Here is a 22975-nt window from a genome sequence, read left to right as displayed (position 1 = left end):
AGTATCTTAGTGAGGGAATTTCCATAAGCATACAATATTAAGGCCATATCAGTGTTATTTGGGAGAGTTTTTCTTAGTTTTAGCTTAAATTCTTCAGGTTATAATTGGGTTAAGTTTTTAAGCCAGGTACTTTTTATAGTATATCTTCCCCCAGCACTTCAATAAAAGCATTGAAGTGTGATTTTTGTCTTAATAAATGGACAACTTTAAAAAGTAATTATAGCAGTTTTCAGTTGTGCTCTTAAAATTGGGTTGTATCAAAGCTCAGTTGGATTGGAAGGATTGTGTAGTAATTCAACCATCTTTGTTCTTTTACAATGCAGATACAATTACTCTATCAGGAGATGAAAGAGATTTGGGGAGATTAAATGTGAAAATGTTTTATAATTCTTCAGTAGAGCAGATCTGGATCACAGTTTTACAGGTAAGTTAATACAGTTAATACAAACTTTTCTTACATAATTGAATATTTAGACTATAAATTATAAGCATCTACTGTTGCTCTCTTCTAGGGAATGGGTCAATACCTTCTTTGAAATTTAGGATTCTATAGGATTTTACAGAAAATAGTATTTAATAAAGAATCTAAAGAAAAATAAATCTATAGGCTTGATGGAAATATGTTTGCTTTTAACCTGAAGAAGGAAATTGATACGATGTCTAAAACACTGTCAGATTATCTTAATGTTGATGAAACAGAAGATCTCAGTAGACTAAAGTTTACTTTTATAGTTTTTTTATAAATTTATTTATTTATTATTTTTGGCTGTGTTGGGTCTTCGTTGCTACGCACAAGCTTTCTCTAGTTACAGCGAGCGGGGGCCACTCTTCATTGCGGTGTGTGGGCTTCTTGTTGTGGTGGCTTCTCTTGTTGCGGAGCATGGCCTCTAGGCATGCTGGCTTCAGTAGTTGCAGCATGCGGACTCAGTAGTTGTGGCTCATGGGCTTAGTTGCTCTGCGGCATGTGGGATCTTCCCGACCAGGGCTCGAACCCGTGTCCCCTGTATTAGCAGGCGTATTCTCAACCACTGTGCCACCAGGGAAGCCCTATAGTTTTTATTTAAGTCATTAACTCAAGAAATGTATCAAATATTTGTATTGTCAGAGTCCTTTGTAAAACTCAAACTGTATTTTTATTTTATCTTTCTAGTGCAGAGATTTAAGTTGGCCCTCTAGTTATGGAGATAATCCTACTATTTCTATAAAAGGAATACTAACATTGCCCAAACCAGTACATTTCAAATCTTCAGTCAAGGAAGGCTCTAATGTAAGTGGTTGTGTTTGACTATCTTTTTATGTTTTTCTCCTATTTGTCACTTTAACCCATGTAAAGAATTGGAATAAGAAAGTGTTTTATTTTTGGGAAACTACAAATTATGTACCCTTTGCTTTTTTAAAGACCGTTTTGAGCCTCAGAAATACTTGATATTTCATTGTCCAATATTAAGATGCATTTATTTATTTTTTTAACATCTTTATTGGAGTATAATTGCTTTACAATGGTGTGTTAGTTTCTGCTTTATAACAAAGTGAATCAGTTATACATATACATATGTTCCCATATCTCTTCCCTCTTGCATCTCCCTCCCTCCCACCCTCCCTATCCCACCCATCTAGGTGGTCACAGAGCACCGAGCTACCTCCTTGTGCTATGCGGTTGCTTCCCACTAGCTATCTGTTTTACATTTGGTAGTGTATATATGTCCATGCCACTCTCTCACTTTGTCACAGCTTACCCTTCCCCTTCTCCATATCCTCAAGTCCATTCTCTAGTAGGTCTATGTCTTTATTCCCGTCTTGCCCCTAGGTTCTTCATGGCCATTTTTTTTTTCTCAGACTCCATATATATGTGTTAGCATATGGTATTTGTTTTTCTCTTTCTGACTGACTTCACTCTGCATGACAGACTCTAGGTCCATCCACCTCACTACAAATAACTCAATTTCGTTTCTTTTTATGGCTGAGTAATATTCCATTGTGTATAAAAAGAAAACCTTAATCACTAAAATATATAGAAGATGAGTAATATCTAATGAAACTATTTACTTTTCTTGTATTTACTTTTCTTGTATAAATATATGTGTCTATATTTTCATCCTCTCTCCCCCCACTCCACTTTTGCTTTGAGAAATAATTGCATGATTGCAATTAATTTCTTTTAAATACTTTCAATGATCGTAACTGGAAGACTTATGATCCTGAATTTGTTTTATAGATTCTAGATTTCACTTTAAATATATCTTCATTTTTGTCTTCTGATATGGGTTGAATGGTTAGTGTTTTTCCATACAAATGCAACTTCTACAAGAGCATATCATTTAAAAATAAGGTAATTCAAATGACTAATAAACATGAAAAAAATTTACTCTCACTAGTATTCATAGATATACAAATTTAAATTACATATTGCTTTCTCTTTTCTTTCTTTTTTTGCTTATTAAAATTAGGAAAATTTTACAAGCACTCTAGACCATAACACTTTCTGGAAATTATTTTGACAATATACATTAAAACCTTAAAATAAGATTATACTAAGTGAAGTAAGTCAGAAGGAGAAAGACAAATATCATATGGTATCACTTATATGTGGAATCTAAAATATGATACAAATGAAATTATTTACAAAACAGGAATGGACTCACAGACAGAAAACAAATTTATGGTTACCAAAGGGGAAAGGGGTTGTGGGAGGGATAAATTAGGAGTTTGGGATTAGCAGATACAAACACTATATATAAAATAGATAAACAACAAGTTCCTACTGTTGTATAGCACAGGGAACTATATTCAGTATCCTGTAATAAACCATAATGGAAAAGAATATGAAAAATAATATATATATGTATAACTGAATCACTTTGCTGTACATGAGAAACTAATATAACATTGTGAATCAACTATACTTCAATAAATGATTTTTTTTAAAAAGAAAAGAACCTTAAAATATTTATACTTTTTAACATAGTGTTTCGACTTGGAATCTACTTCATGGCAATAATCTAAGATGCAAACAAAATATATATAAAGTATTCTTGGCAGTTTTTTTCATAGAGGAAAAGTTGGAAACTATCTAAATGTTTCCCATAGGGGAATGGTGGAGAAAACTCTTGGTATACCATGTATTTGTGTATTTGTTTCCTATGGGTGCTGTTAACAAAGTAACACAAACTGGGTAGCTTAGAACAACAAATATTTCTCTCTCACTGTTTCAGAGGAAGTCTGAAATCAAGGTGTCAGCAGTGTTGGTTCCTTCTCTGAAGGGGAATCTATTCCATCTCTTCCATGCCTCTCTCCTAGCTTCTGGTGATGGCCAGCAATCCCTGTCATTCCTTGGCTTCACTCTAATCATTGGCTTTCATCTTCACATGGCCACGTGTCTTTCATCTCCATGTGTCTCTGTGTCTTCACATGGCTATCTTCTTATAAGGACGCCAGTTTTATTGGATTAGGGGTCTGCCTACTCCAGTGTAACCTTATCTTAACTTCGCAAATTACATCTTCAATGACCCTATTTCCAAATAAGGCCACATTCTGAGTTACTGGGGGTTAGGACTTCAACACATCCTTTTTTGGTGGAGACACAATTCAAACCATAACACCACGTGATAGAATACTAGGCAGCCATGAAAAATAATGTTTAGGAAGAGTTTTTAAGGACATGGAAAAATGTTCTTAATAAGTGAAAAAGCAGTAATCAAAATTTATGTGTAAATATTAGGATCTCACTTTACAAAAATATGCATTGTAGAAAGTCTAGATGGAAATAAATCTTAACTCTGGTTTTAATCCTGATACAGATGAATACTTAGTGAATTAAACACTTTTACTTTGATTTTCAAATAAAACTAAGCTAACTTAGGAAAAGTTAGGGGAAAATGTTCTCATATTAAAACTTGCTTGGAATCTTTTAAAATTTATTATTAAGTTGTTTAGGAGTCCCCTATTATGGCAAAATGTAAAGTAAACCAGTACACGTACTTCATTTGTAAGCTCACTGCATCTGAGTTTAAAAATTAAACATTTTATGCATACTGTATTATTGATGTGATCTATAGCTTCAGATTGAAAGAAAAAGAAAGCACAGGTGGTTGGGAGGCTCTCAGAAACACAATTCTGACTACACAGACATAAGTGATTACCGTAAAAGTGAACATTTGGGCACAGTATCTAAAATATTGATGTTAGGAAGTTTATAAGCAGAAAACAGTCTAGTGTCAAGAAGATGTTAGGTCACAGTAAGCCAAGGTTTTAAAAATATTAAAAGTAATAAAAAGAACATTTGAAAATAGTCTGGGCATGGAAAACACTGACTTGCTGCCTGCAGTGGAAGATTATGAGAGAAGGTAGAACTTGGAACTCACATTTTTGTCTTCTCTTATCAAGGAGATCGACTTTCAGTTAGGAAAGAGTGGAACAAACATCACTAAAAGATAAAATGAACCCCAAATTAGATGGGAAGAACATTAGACAAAGAATATCTCCTTTAAAGAAATAATTCAAGTCTCTTATTAATGTGAAGAAATTAGATTTTACATACTGTGAGAGCTTGCATGAGATTCTTGAAGTACTCTCATTAACTGTTGAAGAAGTGTGGTGAATAGCAGGAATGATACTCCAGAACCAAAGATGGAGAGCAACCTAATTTTTGAAAAGGGAAAAAGCTGTATTCTGGTGAACTTGGTGTTGATATTGACTAAATTCCTGACTAAGTAATTAAAAGGATTTGTGAAATTAAGAAGGGCAGTATCCAGAATAAATTTTGGAAAAGCAAGTCATGGCCATTCTCATTTTCATTTTCATTAAAAAATATTTTTTGTTATTGTAAAAATATTAAATTTGCCTTTCCTAGATTATAAATGTTATTTTTGTTTATTTTGTATTGGTATATGACCCTTTTTTCAGTCATTCTATTAATATATTTTCTTGATTTTTATTTTAGACTATTGAATTTATGGAAACGTTTGTATTTGCTATTAAACTCAACAGTCTACAAACTGTAAGACTTGTATTTAAGATTCAAACCCAAACTCCTAGGAAGAAAACTATTGGAGAATGCTCACTATCACTCAGAACTCTTAGCACACAGGAAATGGATTACTCTTTGGATATATCACCACCTTCAAAAATTTCTGTAAGTGATATAATATGTAAAGTATTTCACACTTTGAGAATTATTTAGTGGTTGAATTTTTGTTTGTTGGAGTATAATTTGAAAACTAGAATATATTAAAGGGTCAAAAAGGCTCTCAAGAAGCAATAGTAACATAAATGTAATGTAAAAAAGTTGTAATTATGTCATTATTTAATAATTTTTTTAAAACTTGATAAAATGTTAACAGAGCCCCTTTCCTTTCTCCATTGGAAAATAACCTTAGGGTTACTTTCTCCTAGTACATGTTTAATTAATGTTCCATACTTCAATGTAATAACCCTAAGTATGAATAATTTAAAATAATTTTTTAGGTTTTTTTTTTTCAGTAGCTGATAACTTAGGAAAAGCAAGAGAGAATCAATAAACTCCAAACTCAATGAGAGATTGCCTTGAAATAGATTAGGAAAGTTAATCATGCATAAGCACCATGTCCATAAATTGGGTAGAATGGAGGATCTTACAGCTGGTGTTTTTTGTAAAGAACTTCATTATCTATAGTGCTGATTGATTTTTGAGACCCAGTAGTTGCTGCTTTCAACTAGCCAGCTGAACACTGTTTAAGTTGTTTAGAAATTCCTAATGATTTAATTATGTAGTTTCTGTGTCACGATAATATATATAGAAATCAGTCATAACACTTTATACGGTTGAACTTATATGTGATTTTAAATTTACATAGGATTTATATTTTACCTACTTTCAAAAATATTTAAGGTACTTGAAGTGGTCCTTAACCTGGCTACACATTAGAATCACCTGGGGAGCTTTAAAAAAAAGCCCATGCTTAAACCATTAAATCAGAATTTGGGGAGGAGTGAGCCAGAGGCATCTGTAATTTTCAGAAGCTACTCAGGTGATTCTAATGTGTAGCCTAGCTTGAGAACCACTGAATTGAGGGGAAATTAGGGATTAAAAAATAAAGAACAAAAGATTAATCAAGAAGAATTGAAAAATCTTGTTATTTCTTGTCTGTTATTTTCTGTCTCCATACCAAATGTGTTTTCTTTATAGCATTTATTATAACTTAGAATTATTTAAGTTAGTCGTTTTAAAAAAAAAAAAGGCTTGAGCTTCCGTCATTTTTCTTCATATTTTACTGTGCCTGTAGTAAGGGCCCATCATATTCTTGGCATTGAATATTTGTATGTAGGTTGATATGAAAGAATAAATGATGAATGGAAGCATGCTAAATTAGATTGTTATTTTCTGTTAAAGTATAGCAAATTTGTTTTCTAACTGTGACAGGAGTTTATCACTTACATCTTGTTTATCATTTACATCTACTACTAGCTTAGTAGACAGTAATCTGCAACCATATTTTACAAAAGGCACATATTACTATTTAAGTGTATAATTCATAGATTAAATCTTTTTTTAATGTTATTATAACACAGCATTTTATTATGATTGCATATCTGACTCCTCCAATAGCCTTGAGATTTTCTAGGGCAGTAATCTGCCTCATAGGTTTTTTGGTTTTTTTAGTAGATTAAATCTTTAAAAATTAGTATAGAGTATAGTAGAAGATAACTCAGCAAATGTATTTTCTGGGGAATTGAGACATTATAATCTTAATCTGCCTTGGAGAATCTGAATGAATGATTATGGCACAGTTTCTACAAAATTATATTTTGTATATCAGATGTTTTATAAACATTTGTGTATCTGTTGTATTCCACATGCTAGGGATACAAAGATTGATGGCTTGAAAGAAGGGCTTTCAGGCTATATTGGACCAGTTAATTTATATTACTGAGTGTGAATGTTTCTTCTTATTGGCTAAAAGCAAGAATAATATGCTTTGTTTCCTGTGTCGAGGAGGAAAATTGATATTTTAATTGTGACATTGAAAGAGCCAGATTTACGTACCCATCCTTCACACTGACAACTGTTTTATCATGAACAGCAGAATTTTCATATAGAGCTAATAATTTCCTGAGTACAGAGTTTTTGACCTTAACAACTAGCTGACAACTCAAATTTCTGTGTTGAATAATGTAGAAGACATAAGGTTTCCCTGAAGAAATAGCTGACATTTGAAGAAACTTAGCATATGACTGACTTGGTCCTGAGTGATTTAATGCTCACACCGAACTTACGAGCTTGCTGCTCTTGTCATCCCTGTTGTGGAGAGCAAGACCTTGAAGCACTTGCCTGAGTTCATACAGCCTGTTGTTGGGGAATCAGGATTTGAATCGAGGTATTCTGATTCCACAGCCAGCTCTCTTTACCGTGTCGAAGAAAATGATCAATTAACAGTCTGTAATAGGAATCGAAAAGAGTTTTATTTGCGCCAAACTGAGGACTATAGCCCAGAAAACAGCCTCTCGGATAACTCTGAGGAGCTGCTCTGGAGAAGCATGGTTTTCAGCACAGTTTTATATCTTGTCAGAACATCAAACGAGTCAGGGATACATTTCTTCAAGGTTTACAGCATGTGCACAGCAAGTCAGTATGGCCTTGGCACCTGGGAAGGGAGTCTTATCCTGGATGGGGGACCAGCAGTGGCATCCCAGGAAGGGAGGCATTTAATCTTTATTTTATTTTTTTTTTGCGGTACGCGGACCTCTCACTGTTGTGGCCTCTCCCGTTGCGGAGCGCAGGCTCCGGACGCGCAGGCTCAGCGGCCATGGCTCATGGGCCTAGCCGCTCTGCGGCATGTGGGATCTTCCCAGACCGGGGCACGAACCCGTGTCCCCTGCATCGGCAGGCGGACTCTCAACCACTGTGCCACCAGGGAAGCCCTAATCTTTATTTTTAACATGGACATTCTTTACTTCTGGGCAGTGTGCCCTTTTCTTTAATAATTAAAGCAGATGTACAATGTATGCTTGATAGGCCACAAACAGGCTGTTTTCGTTAGCATAAAATTCAAGTTAACTCATGTATAAGCCAGAATGACTTCCCCATACCTCAATATGTGAAAATATCTTTTATCAGCTATGTATTGTCCCCCTAAGAGGATATTCTCAAAAATTACCAGATAAGGGATTTCTTTAATTATGCTTAACATTTCATCCAGGAAGCTCAAAAAGTTCTCTTTTCTTTAAAAAATGATACATTATTCAGGAACAGAGGTCATATGTTTTATCTTCCACAGTTTTGTGCTCATTAAAAATGCTCTTCATGTATACCTACTAATTGATTAGAATTTTAATTTTTTGGTTATTATGAGATTGAAAACCACTTTGAATAGTTTTTCATGATCTGAATTAATATCTTGGAATATAAATTGAATTTATGAAATAACCTTGGCAAGTAAGAAATGGTAAATCCACTGCCAAGTGCTGCTCTGTTTTATGAGAGTGAAACTCACAAGTATGTAACACTAAGAGAAGTTTTGCCACCTTTAGATGTTTTCATAAGTGTTATTATATCGTGGATACAAAACCATAATGAAAGTAATTAATGAAAAAATGTTATCCATGGTTTCCTTTGTATCTTGTAAACAATAAATAACTATTTTTTTAAATGCCAAGGACTGCGACATTTGTTTTTTAATCAGCAAAGGTGTTATATATGGATACCAAAATTAGTTCATGTAAAAAGATTTATTAATCCATCCTTATTCTGATTAAAAGCAAAAGCAGTACATTCACTTATTCATTAGAATTCAGCATTTATTGCTAAAACAGACAATTTTTATCATCATTTTAGATTTTTCAAGAGGGAGTGTAACCTCAACAGATGATTTTATACTTTTTTTTTTTTTTTTTTTTTTTTTTTTTTGTGGTACACGGGCCTCTCACTGTTGTGGCCTCTCCTGTTGCGGAGCACAGTCTCCAGATGCGCAGGCTCAGCGGCCATGGCTCACGGGCCCAGCTGCTCCACGGCATGTGGGATTTTCCTGGACCGGGGCACGAACCCGCGTCCCCTGCATCAGCAGGCGGACTCTCAACCACTGCGCCAGCAGGGAAGCCTGATTTTATACTTTTAAGTGATTCACTTTTCACTTTGTATCTTTTGATTTCTTATGGCATGACCAATTTTGGCCATTTTGACCATTACAGAATATTGTATTAAGAAAATATCCAAGATTCAGTCAATGGCATGTACATAAAAGAGTTCTTTTTTATGATCCATGCTTCAGTTACTGGGGAATACTGCGTGATTATCAAATATAAATCGCTTGATGAAGTATCAGTCAGCTGTTTTATAGCTTTGTTGGAATCAATACTAGCAAAGACTTTTGTGTCAGTCTGTGCTGCGCCCTAGTGAGATCTGTTAACATTATGTTCTTTCTTTAATCCCATACTTACTCTTTTCATCATGTGAACAGTAATGTTTTTATATTTGGCCGACTTATGTTTCTCTCTTTTATTTTCACTCCAAGGATGCTGGAATCCATGTAAATAGGTTGGCTTGTGTAAGACAAATTACTTTCTTCTGTTCTTAACAATACTGAAGAACACATTTTAGCTTTTCCCCCTTGCTAAATCTCCTTCATTATATTGTTTGCCTCAGGTTTTCTTTGACCTTTTCCTTATTATTTACTGCCTCATCACTTTAGCTAGCTTCCTTCTTGCCAACTTTCATCTTTGGCTTGCTTTCATTTAGCATAGTAATTCAGCTCTTAATCCACAAATCTGTTCATTGTAATCCTTTGTCTTCTGATTTTGGTAACACTACCTCTGATTTCTACAAATGAAGAAATAATGATGCGTTTCATATATAACATTTTTATCATATTTCATACATTCTGAAAAAATAATTCAAATGACTACATTTAAGTCTTTTGAAAATATGCTCTTTTGGTGTTTATTTCACTGACATTTTCTCTAGTAAAACTTTTTAGGAATTTAATTTTTTTTATATAAATTTATTTTTGGCTGTGTTGGGTCTTTGTTGCTGTGCGTGGGCTTTCTCTAGTTGCGGTGAGCGGGGGCTATTCTTCCTTGCGGTGCGTGGGCTTCTCATTGCGGTGGATTCTCTTGCTGCACAGCATGTGATCTAGGCACACGGGCTTCAGTAGTTGTGGCATGAGGGCTCTAGAGTGCAGGCTCAGTAGTTGTGGTGCACGGGCTTAAGTTGCTCCGTGGCATGTGGGGTCTTCCTGGACCAGGGCTCAAACCCGTGTCCCCTGCATTGGCAGGTGAATTCTTTCTTAACCACTGCGCCACCAGGGAAGCCCTAATTTTTTTTTTTTTTAATTTGAATTGTCTTTTGGTCTCCCTGATTTTGAAGGATCAGTATGTATGTGTAACTTACATTATCAGAATTTATGAAAATCAGTAAGTACCTCATATTGACAGAATCCGTGACATTTATCTTAACCTTCTCTTATAACACTTAGCTTTGTGTGTCAGTAAAAAGCAGTGTTTTCAAAATTTCTAACTTTAGCTCTTTATTATTGAATTTTTGAAATATGCCAAAACTTTATTCTTGATTAGCAAATGACACTCTTTTAATATGCAGGTTTGCCATGCAGAACTTGAACTGGGGACTTGTTTTCAAGCGGTAAATAGCAGAATTCAGTTACAAATTCTTGAGGCTCAATACCTTCCAAGCTCATCAACACCCCTGACTTTGAGTAAGTATGTCAAAGTGGTTCAAAGTGGAATCTTCAGAAAATATTTGTAAAAGGTAGTTTTTTCCTGTGTTTCTTACAGTGAAGATTAAAATCTTAGTTACATTTGTTAGTTAACTTACATATTTACCTTTTAACTTAAAATTACTTTATTGGATTTCAAATTACTAGCCACTGTGTCTACCTTAATCCACTGGTCCATTGATTCTTACCCAATTGTGACCTTCTTGCATTTGATGCTATTCTTTATTTAGCTCATTAGTTAATATAGGTTGAGTGTCCAGAAGACTGTCAGCTATATTTCACCAGCCTAGGTAATTTATCCTCTCTCTAGGTCTGTACCCTTTTTTGGATACTCTGCTAACTAGAAACTTAATTTAAAAAAAAACTGAAAATATCAGATACAAACCTCAAAATACTTTCTTGCCTGTGCCTTTGAGCACAGTCAGGGATTCTGATATTTTGGTTGTCTAGGGCTGGTTCACATGGCTGCCGCTGGAGTGGGAGGTTTGAGGTCAGTCCTACCTAAAGGGCTAAGAGTAGGACTAAGAGTGTTCCTCTTTCCTACTCGAAGAAGAGAAAATATCAGGAGGTAGGTAGAAGCAATGGATGTCCACTGCAACTAAAAAGACTGAAAATAAATACAATTGAGCACAGTCCAAGAAGCTAGAAAAACAACAGTAAACACAAAGGAAAGTAGAAGTAGAAATTAAAGCTAACATTGAAGTTGATAAATATGGGGACAACAAAAAAACCCCACAAAATCAATAAAACCAAAAGATTTTTCTTTGAAAAGAATATTAAAATAGACAAACCTATAGTAGTCTGGATCAAGCAAAAAATAAAGAAAACATAGACAAGGAAGAGGATATAATTTCAATTTTGAATCTCAGAAGATATTCAAAAATAAATAAGAGGGCTTCCCTGGTGGCACAGTGGTTAAGAATCCACCTGCCAATGCAGGGGACCCGGGTTCGAGCCCTGGTCCGGGAAGATCCCACATGCCGCGGAGCAGCTAAGCCCATGCGCCACAGCTACTGAGCCTGCGCTCTAGAGCCTGCACGCCACAACTACTGAGCCCACGTGCCACAACTACTGAAGCCCATGTGCCTAGAGCACATGATTCGCAACAAGAGAAGCCACCACAATGAGAAGCCCACGCACCGCAACGAAGAGTAGCCCCTGCCCGCCACATCTAGAGAAAGCCCACGCACAGCAATGAAGACCCAACACAGCCAAAAGTAAATAAATAAATAAATTTATAAAAATAAATAAATACAGAAGACAATACCGGTTATAACTGTGCCAATTCATTTGAACAGCTATATAAAATAAATGATTTTCTGAGGAAAAAAACTGTTGAAATTCACTCCAGAAGAGAGAGGAATCAATAGAACAATAACCATGTAAAAGTAGTTAAAGAACTGCCTCTAGGGCTTCCCTGGTGGCGCAGTGGTTGAGAGTCCGCCTGCCGATGCAGGGGACACGGGTTCGTGCCCCGGTCCAGGAGGATCCCACATGCCGCGGAGTGGCTGGGCCCATGGGCTATGGCTGCTGAGCCTGTGCGTCCGGAGCCTGTGCTCCGCAACGGGAGAGGCCACAACAGTGAGAGGCCCGCGTACCGCAAAAAAAAAAAAGAACTGCCTCTAATAAAAGCAGAGGCCAAGATGATTTTACTGGCAGGTCCTACCAAACTTTCAAGGAACATATAATTCCTATTCTATATAAGCTGTTCCACAGCATGAAAAAAAGATGGAAAAAGTAACTTTATGAGGTTAGCATATTCTTGCTATCAAAACAGAAAGGACAGCATACACAAAAAATAGCTATAGACTACCATCACGTATGTAGATAGATGGAAAAATCATAAAATAAAAAGCAAGTAAAGTGCAAGTTGGCATTAAGAATAAGTTAAATTACCAAGACTATATAGGGTTAATTCTGGGAAACAAGGACAAAACAATGCAATTTATTACATTAACAGGTATCTTCCTTTAATCAAAACTGCTAATCAGGATTACCAGTGATCTCCATTTTATAAATAATGGTCAGCCTCAGTTCTTACTTTGTGGCTCCCTCCTTTCTGGAAACTCTCTCTTTACTTTCTTGCTGTCTGGCAGCCCCAGCTCTGAACCATCACTTCTCAAATTAGTCTGACTGCACTTTTTGCTCGAGTTGTAAGCACTGTATGTCAGGCTGGGGAGAAGGCTTAGGTGAAAAACTGTATAAACCTGAATTTTACTTAGTGAAGTTCTCATCTTTTAAGAGTTGACTCTCCTCTCGTTTCTTTCTGCTTTTGGTCAGTGTTTAGCATCTTGAACAGTTGTTTTTAATATTTTCCCCAGTTTATCATTGTCATCTATGAGAGGTTAGTCTGTAAAAGCTATTCTACCGTTACATCTCAAATTTATTTAAAGAATAGGTTTTCTCTAGTGGGCATATGTTTAACTTCTGGAGTCTCAAGCAAAGAATTTTACCATTATAAATTTGTGAAATAAATTCCTCCAACTCTCCAAAGAGTTGGCACCTCTCTTTTGTATAATCCTTTTCAATGTGTACTCCTTTGCTGCTGATCGTTATTTATGCCTGCAGTTCTAGTCTTTAAGGGCATCCAGCTTAGAGGAAGAGTAAATTCATTTAAGGTTAGAGTAGTTACTTATAAATTATGATAATAATTATAAAATTTACTAGAGATATTTCCTGTTATGGCAGTTAGCTCATCAGATCTTTAAAAGTAGCTTATTGATATTTTTATGACAATATATGGATATATTTCTTTATATGACATTTAAAATTTTTTATTTATCAAAATTTCTTATTCTTTAGGTTTTTTTGTGAAGGTGGCAATGTTTAGCTCGGGAGAGTTGATTTATAAGAAGAAGACACGTTTATTGAAGGCCTCCAATGGAAGAGTAAAGTGGGGAGAGACTATGATTTTTCCACTTATACAAAATGAAAAAGAAATTATTTTTCTCATTAAGCTTTACAGTCGAAGCTCTGTAGGAAGAAGACACTTTGTGGGGCAGGTTAGTAGGGAGTTTTTATCTCATGTTCTATCCTGGCACTTTTCTATGCATTTAAACAGTTGGTTAACAAAGGGAATACAGGATAAATTTGAGGTTGAATAGAGTAAAATTGTTCATCATAAATTAAAATTCAGTTTCCCCACAAAAATCAAATCTTGTCAGACTTTCTGCTTTAATACAAAAATAGTTGGAATTTCTGAGCAGTCAGGCTTCTTATCTTAAAATAAGTTTTCTCCTGAGCTTTTCAACTTTAAAATCAGTAAGAAAGATCAGTTTTTCAGTACTCCTGACTTGTTCCTTGTGAAGGAGGGAACACTAAGTATTTCAGTCAAATTTCTTAAGGCTTACTTAAGGTATCCAACTTACTTTATTCTGTGTCATGTTCAATTTAATGTTTAACTCTGTATGCTATTAGCTGAACTGTGTTAGATTTGAATTCCTAGAAAACATCGATTTTAACAGTGGTTGTGATATTATTTAGTCAGTATTGTCATCTGGATTAATCTATTGAAAAATTCATAGTAATTTGCATAAGGCAACATAACACTTGCTTACTTGCCAGTCCTACAGGAACTTGTTTCCTTTTGTAGTTCTTTCTTTACTCTAAATGAGTTACTGGTAGCTGTCCAGTATCTTTTATCTTAATTACAATTGTTTGACTCACGTTTAAATTCCAAAATCTGTATTACTGGTCTAAAGGCTTCTACTTGACAAGATGTTATTAGCAGTCTACCTGTAATCTTCAAATTATATGTGAATTTTCAAAGATTGATACTCACTTCATATATTTTACCTAAAATATTTGTCAGAAATACTATAGTTTTGTTGTTCTTCATCTATTCTTATTTGGAAAAGAGTTTGAACTCAAGACCTAGTATAACTAGCAAACTTTTCAAAGTTGTGAGGCCTATGAAATGAATTCAGTTAAAGTTTTCACATACTGTCAAGCCTCAACTACCATGTATGAATGGAATAGATGTACCTGACAGATGATTTTCAGGATAACTTTTTTGGTGATTCCACTTTCTTGGTTGAGATTTTAGTGAAGAATAATAATTCTGGAAGGTTCCTGTTGGCCATCTGTTCCCTCTGGCTCCTCTGGTAGCCTCAGGAGCCACCATGGTGGGGCAGGCATATGTGAAATCAAGGTCTCCCACTCCTCTATCCGCCAACCGACTCTTATGTTATCTGTTTCATATGTTGGGGTGTTTTGTAAGATTTTATTTGAAGGAAAAGTTCTTCAGACCAAGAAATTTAGAGAAAAAAGTTTGAAAACCAAACCTTTTTGAAGTGCCCTGCTCCAATTTCTTTATTTAAAAGAGTTAGAAACTGAGTCTCAAAGAAGTTAACTCCAGGGCTTCCCTGGTGGCGCAGTGGTTAAGAATCCGCCTGCCAATGCAGAGGACACGGGTTCGAGCCCTGGTCTGGGAAGATCCCACATGCCGCAGAGCAACCAGCCCCGTGAGTCACAATTACTGAGCCTGCGCGTCTGGAGCCTGTGCTCCGCAATGGGAGAGGCCACGATAGTGAGAGGCCCGCGCACTGCGATGAGGAGTGGCCCCCACTTGCCGCAATTAGGGAAAGCCCTCGCAGAGAAACGAAGAGCCAACACAGCCAAAAATAAATAAATAAATAAAAAATTAAAAAAAAAAGAAGTTAACTCCAAAGTAACAGCATTTGTTAGTGCTGTAGCTGAGTTGAGGATTCAGATTGTTTTGTTTCCTTGTTCACCTTGTCTCCGTGATATATAACATACAATGTGATATCTTATATTTGCAAAATGCTTTACAGTTTTCCCAAGTTCATTCACATCTGTTATCTAAAGTTACATAAGTGATAGGTTCAATGAAATTGTTTGGTATGAAGAATGACTATTAGATTTCAATTAAAATTACAGTTTTATTTAATGTAAAAGATACTTAAAATGCACATTCCTTACCAATCAGTTTAAATCATGATTAGTCTCAATTAATCTTTACAAAAATGTTTTTGAGTGGTTGGGATCAATTTTAAGTTGAGCTCCTAGATTTATTGAGAAAGAAAGGATACTAATAACCGTTTTGGAGGAAGTGATTTTGCAATATCTCACATTGAATTTTTAAATTGAATTGGGTCATATAAAATAGTCTTCAGTGACTAAATAGGTTAAGTGTTTTAACATCAAGTTTCAAAGAAAGAAATCAAACTTTTGGAAAAATGAAAAGATGTTTAGTTGAAAATATGTAAACCAAACGTCCAGCTGTCTTTCATTAGTAAGAGTAATTAATGGTTTGAACTCAGTTACCATTATTGTGTTAAGTTTAATGAGTGTACTGTTCCTTTACAGATTTGGATAAGTGAAGACAGTAATAACATTGAAGCAGCGAACCAGTGGAAAGAGACAGTTAAAAATCCAGAAAAGGTTGTTATCAAGTGGCACAAATTAAATCCATCTTGAAGACCCTGCACATTAATTTGGTGACAAACTTGACATTCGTTTAGAAGACTTACAATTTCAATTTGCTACCAATTTGAAGAGACAGATCAGTACATTTATCAATTTATTTATGGAGGCCATAATTATAGTATATAATGGATCTAATAGAAAATCAAACTTGGTAAAAAATGGGATGAATTTTACCAGATATCCAAAGTAAAGGAAATGCTTTAAAACTGGCCAAAATAGACAATAAAATAAATGGGTAGTATTACTAGGGCAACTAAATAAATTATAAAGTCAATGGGAATATCAATCATAGATAGTTGCTGCTATATTATGTTTATAGGCTTTTTAAAGCTTTACATAGATATTCAAAATCCACTATATCAAGTCTCTGTTAGTACTAGACTTTACCACTATTTCAGCGCTAGTCAAGATTGATTAGATCTTAACTCCACTGTTTAAGCCCTCGCTACATATTTTCCCTCAGAAAGCAAAAGTGAATTGAACCACTTCAACTCTTCTCATTTGGGGAAAGTTTGTGGCCTGTGTTTATCATTACTTACCCTTAAGTCATCACATTGCCACTTAGTAAGCTATTTATCTCTAAGAAACTTCAGATATAGAAAACTACATTTTGGCAAGAATAAATGAAAACACCAGAAGGTTGAAGTTTAATTGGAAACCCAGTGTACACACATTTTGCTATGTTTCCTCCTTCACATCCTCTTTGTTTTAATTGGAGTTGAAATAAGGTTATCCATATGGCCCATCCTAATTAGCAGAATTAAATGAGCTTAAATAGCAAATTTAATATTTTATGATAATCACTTCCTTGTTTTTAGTTTTTTAAATATAAATTGCTTGTTCTATAATCCACAACATTAGAATATGTTCCTGTATTTTAAAACTGGCCATACATGATAACATTATGTAGCAAATAAATATTTTCTGTTGCAGTTTCTCTCGGATACTCATTACAACTCAGTATGTAGGGATAATTTCAGTTTAGTTGGTCAGACAAGCTATGACCAAAAAGCACAATTGTTTGGAGAAACCAATAACACCATCCCTGATCTTGGAAAGTAGTGACTTTATTTTTGCTAATGGGTAGACTAAGTGCTTCATCTTCCATTTTTTTTTCTCTCTTACCTTGTACCACACGTGCCAAGAGATAGATAGTGATATTTCAGGCCACAAGTATACTTTGCTGTAACTTAAGCATGCCTTTTTCGTTTCTTGTTCTGTGTATCTCATTAAGATTTTCCCAAATAAACACTAATTCCCCTTTTCCTAGGTACCACCTCCTCAAGCTACAAAATGTACATACTTTACATGCCCTTTGCTTCTGGTGCCTAGAGTTTATGGTGTACTGGGGATGTTGACAGGTACTCTCTGACACTGCATTTTGAAATAATTATTTTTTTTAGATTTGTGAAAAATGGCATATTAGTGAGTACTCAAATGGACTTTAAAGAGAAAAATCACCTTTTGTGGTGGTATTTTGAATCTTTGAGACAAACGGCAACTATTTTAAAAGATTTTTAAAAAATAGACTTTGTTTTTTAGAGCAGTTTTAGGTTCACAGCAAAATTGAGAGGAAGGTACAGAGAGTTCCCATATACCCTTTACCCCCGCATTTATAGTCTCCCCCACTATCAACACCTTCCACCATAGTAGTACATTTGTTAAAGTCACTGAACCTTCATTGACGCATCATCACCCAAAGTCCATAGTTTGTATTAGGGTTCACTTTTTATGTTGTACATTCTGTGAGTTTTGACAAATACATAAATGACCTGTATCTACCACTCATATCACAGAGTAGTTTCACTGCCCTACAAATCCTCTGCAAACACAACCATTTTAATAGCTACCAAAGAAGGAAGTGTACTTACTGGCTTTTAGATAAGTAACAGACTTAATTGTTTAAAAAAAGCTAGAATTTTATTTGAGCAGTTTTTTTGTGTTCTAGTAATCCTTTCAGTTCCTAAATTTATTGTAAGTAGTCATGTATTTAATGCAATTTCTAATTATTTAATTTTCAATATTTTTACAATATGTGTGTAATGTATAATTTGAAGGAAAGGTATGACTTCTTGGTTTCTTGTATGCCTTAGAATCCTAGGTAAATAAAAAAATTAAAAGAAAACCTTTTTATTTAAACAACTTCAGTTAGAGAAGTGTTGACAACTAAGATCCCAGATATTTTAATTAGTGTTTACTTAAGCCTTTTTCAGATGAAGAGGTACTGAATACAGGTGATATTGTTTCCTTAATAGCTACTCATGTTATGAGAAAAACATTAGAAACTGGTAATAAAAAATGAGATACTATGCAAAAAAATCACTTCTCTTTGTACTTAGTTGGCATTTCTTGACCTTTACCCACTTATAACAATGAGAGAGAACCAAAATGATACTTGGTAACCAGAGAAAGCCATGGAGAGCTCACACTGATAGCTGATAGTTTGCACAGTGCTAATCCCTAACAGTGTATTTATTTATAAGTCTTCAGATTAATACAATTAAATAACTACAGTCCATATCAAAACATAACATCTCTGTTTGGCTTTTGTTTGGTTTTGTATGATTTTTTAGCAGAACTAGAGAACTTACCACTGAAGTATATCAGATAAGCTCTTATCAGACTGTTCAGAGGGAACCAGTGGGATTTTGAAGTAAGTTACATAATTGTGGTCTGAAAATAACCTAAACTGATCTTCTGTTTGAATACAGTTATGTGAATTTCTCTGATACTAACGTACAGAAACTATATTTCCCAACAAAAATTTCCACTGTTTAATCAAATAATTGTTTTTTTATGAAGGATTTCAGAAATTTGCAATAAATTTCAACTCTTTGTGTTATGGCAGTAATGGATATTTCAAAGCTGTATGTTTACTTTTGTTGTTTGTTTTAGGGTGTATTGAAGGAAGTTCCAGATAAAACGTCTGTATCTACAGTAGTTGTGAGAATGTTCACAGATGACCCTTGAAAAACACGGGGCTTAGGGGTACCACCCCCAACGCCGTTGAAACTTGAATATAACTTTATATTTGGCCCCCTGTGGTTCTGAATTCACAGATTCAACTAACCTTGCATTATGTGGTACTGGAGAATGTACTCACTGAAAAAAATCTGCATGTAAGTGGACCTGTGCAGTTCAAACCTGTGTTGTTCAAGGGTCAACTGTATTAGGGTTTCCAGAGAAATGGCACCAATAGAAGATAGATAGCTAGGGAGGGAGATATAAGTTTTCTTTTAATTATGAGGAATTGGCTTATGTTTACGGAAGCTGAGGAATCCCACAATCTGCCATGCAAGCTGGAGACCCAGGAAAGCCAGTGGTATAATTCAGTCCAAGTCCACAGGCTTGAGAACCAGAGGAACCAATAGTATAAATCCCAGTCTGAGGTCAGGAGAAGATGAGATGAGAAGTCCCAGCTCAAGCAGTGAGTCAAGAAAGAAAAAAAAAAAGGGCAAATCCTCTTTCCTCTGCCTTTTGTTCTTTTCAGGCCCTCAACAGATTAGAAGATGCCCACCACATTGATGCAAGTGCTAATCTCATCCGGAAATACCCTCACAGACACACCCAGAAATAATGTTTAATCTGGGCACCCTGACCAATCAAGCTGACACATAAAATTAACTGTGGCAGATACCTCCTAGTGTTCTTCTGGTATGTTAGTTGTAATTCTTGTTCAACGATAAATTTCAAATGCTTGAAGTTCTCGCTGAAACACTGAGAAGAGAGTTATGAAAAGTGGATATATATGAAGTACCTGTCCATTTTGAAATACGGATTTAAGACTTAAAAAGGTATTAAAGAGTGTTGACCTGAAATAAATAGACTGTGTTGACTGAAAAAAAATACACAACATAAAAGTTGAGAATTATGTTTTATTCAGTGGTTTTCTGAGGATTTCAAGCCCAGACGACAGCCTCTCAGATAGTTCTGAGGGACTGCCCTGAAGAGATAAGGGAGGAGCTAGGGTATATAGGGGTTGTTGCAGCGAGGACCAGGTAGTCAGGACATCAAAAGTCTACAGTTAACCAAAGAAAACCAGGCATCTCAAGGAGTTTAGTACTTTTCTGTGTGTGGAAAGACGCAAGGCTTATTGAATTCATTCCTCTGATGTGCACCTCAACTCTCTGGGGCCAGTATCCTGTGCTTTCCCATCCTGAGTTCTCTCTGGGTGCACCGTTGAGGGTGCAGCCCGTTTGTCTCTGTCCTGAGTTCCCTAAGGGCTCAGTGTCTCAGGCAGCTTGATGGCAGTGTCCTTTGTTTACTGATATGACAACATTTTTTATTCAAAACTGCCAGATATTTCTCTAGGAAAGGTGGATTTATTTGGGATCAGCAGAAGATTGCAACTTGGGGTTGGCTACATGGTGAGTCACGTGCAAGTCCCCGCCTGCCAGCAAAGGAGAACACTTTTACAGAGAGGAAAAGGAAGTTGGGAGGGCTACCATAAACAAAGAGTCCATGGCTTTTCATTGGCTGAGTCCTTGCCAGGAAAGAAGAGGAGTCTTCCTTCTTGTTGGGCTCTGCTAGCATTGCAGGGCATGAGAGCTCCCCCTTCTGGTCTTCCAACTCTATTTTATTGAGTTTCTGTTTATTTGTTTACAAGAATTAATGTAGCTCTATAAAATTAGATTATATTTTATGGGTGATGAATTATTTGAAGATGAATGCTGCCTACATTTTCAGTAATTTCCTCGTGGAAAAAATTTTTAACTTAGTAGTTACAGATTTTTAAACCTTTTCATGCATAAAAAGTCTGATTTCTAAAATAACAGTATTGGGGGGACCTTGAAGATGGCGGAAGAGTAAGACGCGGAGATCGCCTTCCTCCCCACGGATACACCAGAAATACATCCACACGTGGAACAACTCCTACAGAACTCCTACTGAAGGCTGGCAGAAGACCTCAGACCTCCCAAAAGGCAAGAAACTCCCCACGTAACTGGGTAGGGCAAAAGAAAAAACAGAGACAAAAGAATAAGGACGGCACCTGCACCAGTGGGAGGGAGCTGTGAAGGAGGAAAAGTTTCCACACACTAGGAAGCCCCTCCGCGGGCGGAGACTGCGGGAGGCAGAGGGGGTTGTTTCGGGACCGCGGAGTAGTGCACAGCGACGGGTGCGGAGGGCAAAGCGGGGAGATTCCTGCACAGACGATCGGTGCCGACCAGCACTCACCAACCCGAGAGGCTTGCTGCTCACCCACCGGGGCGGGCGGGGCTGCGAGCTGAGGCTCGGGTTTTGGTTTTGGACGGAGCTCAGGGAGAGGACTGGGGTTGGCGGCTTGAACATAGCCTGAAGGGGTTAGTGCACCACGACTAGCCGGGAGGGAGTTCGGGGAAAAGCCTGCACCGGCCGAAGAGGCAAGAGACTTTTTCTTCCCTCTTTGTCTCCTGGTGCGCGAGGAGAGGGGTTTAAGAGCGCTGCTTAAAGGAACTCCAGAGACGGGCGCGAGCCGCGGCTGAGGGCGCGAGCCCCCGAGACGGGCGCGAGCCGCGGCTGAAAGCGCAAACCCCAGAGACGGGCGCGAGCCGCGGCTGAGGGCGCGAGCCCCCGAGACGGGCGCAAGCCGCGGCTGAAAGCGCAAACCCCAGAGACGGGCGCGAGCCGCGGCTAAAACCGCGGACCCCAGAGACGGGCGGGAGACGCTAAGGCTGCTGCTGCCGCCACCAAGGGGCCTGTGTGCGAGCACAGGTCACTCTCCACACCCCTCTTCCGCGGAGCCTGTGCAGCCCGCCACTGCCAGGTTCCCGGGATCCAGGGACAACTTCCCCGGGAGTACGCACGGCGGGTCTCAGGCTGGTGCAACGTCACGCCGGCCTCTGCCGCAACGTCACGCTGCCTCTGCAGCTGCAGGCCCGCCCCGCACGTAGTGCCCCTCCTACCCCCATCCCCCAACCCCCGGCCTGAGTGAGCCGGAGGCCCCGAATCAGCGGCTCCTTTAACCCCGTCCTGGCTGAGCGAAAAAACAGACGCCCTCCAGCGACCTACACGCAGAGGCAGGGCCAAATCCAAAGCTGAGCTCCTGTGAGCTGTGAAAACAAAGAAGAGAAAGGGAAATCTCTCCCAGCAGCCACAGAAGCAGCGGATTAAAGCTCCACAATCAACTTGATATACCCTGCATCTGTGGAATACCTGAATAGACAAGGAATGATCCCAAATTGAAGAGGTGGAATTTAGGAGCGAAATCTATGATTTTTTTCCCTTTTCCTCTTTTTGTGAAGGTGTACGTGTATGCTCCTGTGTGACATCTAGTCTGTATACTCTAGCTTCCACCATTTGTCCTAGGGCTCTATCCGTCCATGACTTTTTTTTAAAAATTCTTTTTCTTAATAATTAAGTTTAATTGTAATAACTTTATTATACTTTACCTTCGTTCTTTCTTTCTTTCCTTCCTTCCCTCCCTCCTTTAGACAACGAATCACCCCAAATTGAGGAGGTGGTCTCAGGGAGCAGGATTTATGATTTTTCCCCCTTTACCTCTTTTTGTGAAGGTGTATGTGTATGCTTCTGTGTAAGATTTTCTCTGTATAGCTTTGCTTCCAACATTTGTCCTAAGGTTCTATCCGTCCCTTTTTTTTTTTTCTAAATATTTTTTAATTCAATAACTATATTATACTTTATTTTATTTTTACTGTATCATCTTTCTTTCTGTCTTTTTTTCCTTCTTTCCCTCCTTCCTTCCTCCCTCCCTCCCTCCCTCCCTCCCTTTCTTTCCTTCTTTGCTTCTTTCTTCCTTCCTTCCTTTCCTCCTTTCCTTCTTTCTTTCCTCATACTTCTACTAATTCTCTCTACTTTTTCTCCCTTTTATTCTGAGCCGTGTGGAT

At 37.0% G+C, this 22975-nt stretch overlaps 1 protein-coding gene across 6 annotated transcripts in view; it reads left to right on the top strand.

The window, feature by feature from the left end:
- The window catches only part of TC2N (tandem C2 domains, nuclear), a 48766-nt gene extending 29764 nt beyond the window's left edge, over positions 1–19002 (top strand). For 5 of the 6 annotated variants that reach the window (XM_032623782.1, XM_032623780.1, XM_032623781.1 and 2 more), the window contains 6 exons: positions 324–424; positions 1151–1267; positions 4940–5131; positions 10568–10682; positions 13506–13705; positions 16032–19002. In XM_032623782.1, the coding sequence (XP_032479673.1) occupies positions 324–424; positions 1151–1267; positions 4940–5131; positions 10568–10682; positions 13506–13705; positions 16032–16142 (836 nt within the window). In that variant the 3' untranslated portion in view covers positions 16143–19002. Of the gene's footprint in view, positions 1–323; positions 425–1150; positions 1268–4939; positions 5132–10567; positions 10685–13505; positions 13706–16031 lie in introns of those variants that run through there. The other variant, XM_032623784.1, reaches the window with a different exon arrangement.
- The last annotated feature ends 3973 nt before the right edge of the window (positions 19003–22975 follow it).

This window comes from Phocoena sinus, chromosome 2 (assembly GCF_008692025.1).
Source record: "Phocoena sinus isolate mPhoSin1 chromosome 2, mPhoSin1.pri, whole genome shotgun sequence".
Taxonomy (NCBI): Eukaryota; Metazoa; Chordata; class Mammalia; order Artiodactyla; family Phocoenidae; genus Phocoena; species Phocoena sinus.
This window is presented reverse-complemented; position numbering and strand designations above follow the sequence as displayed.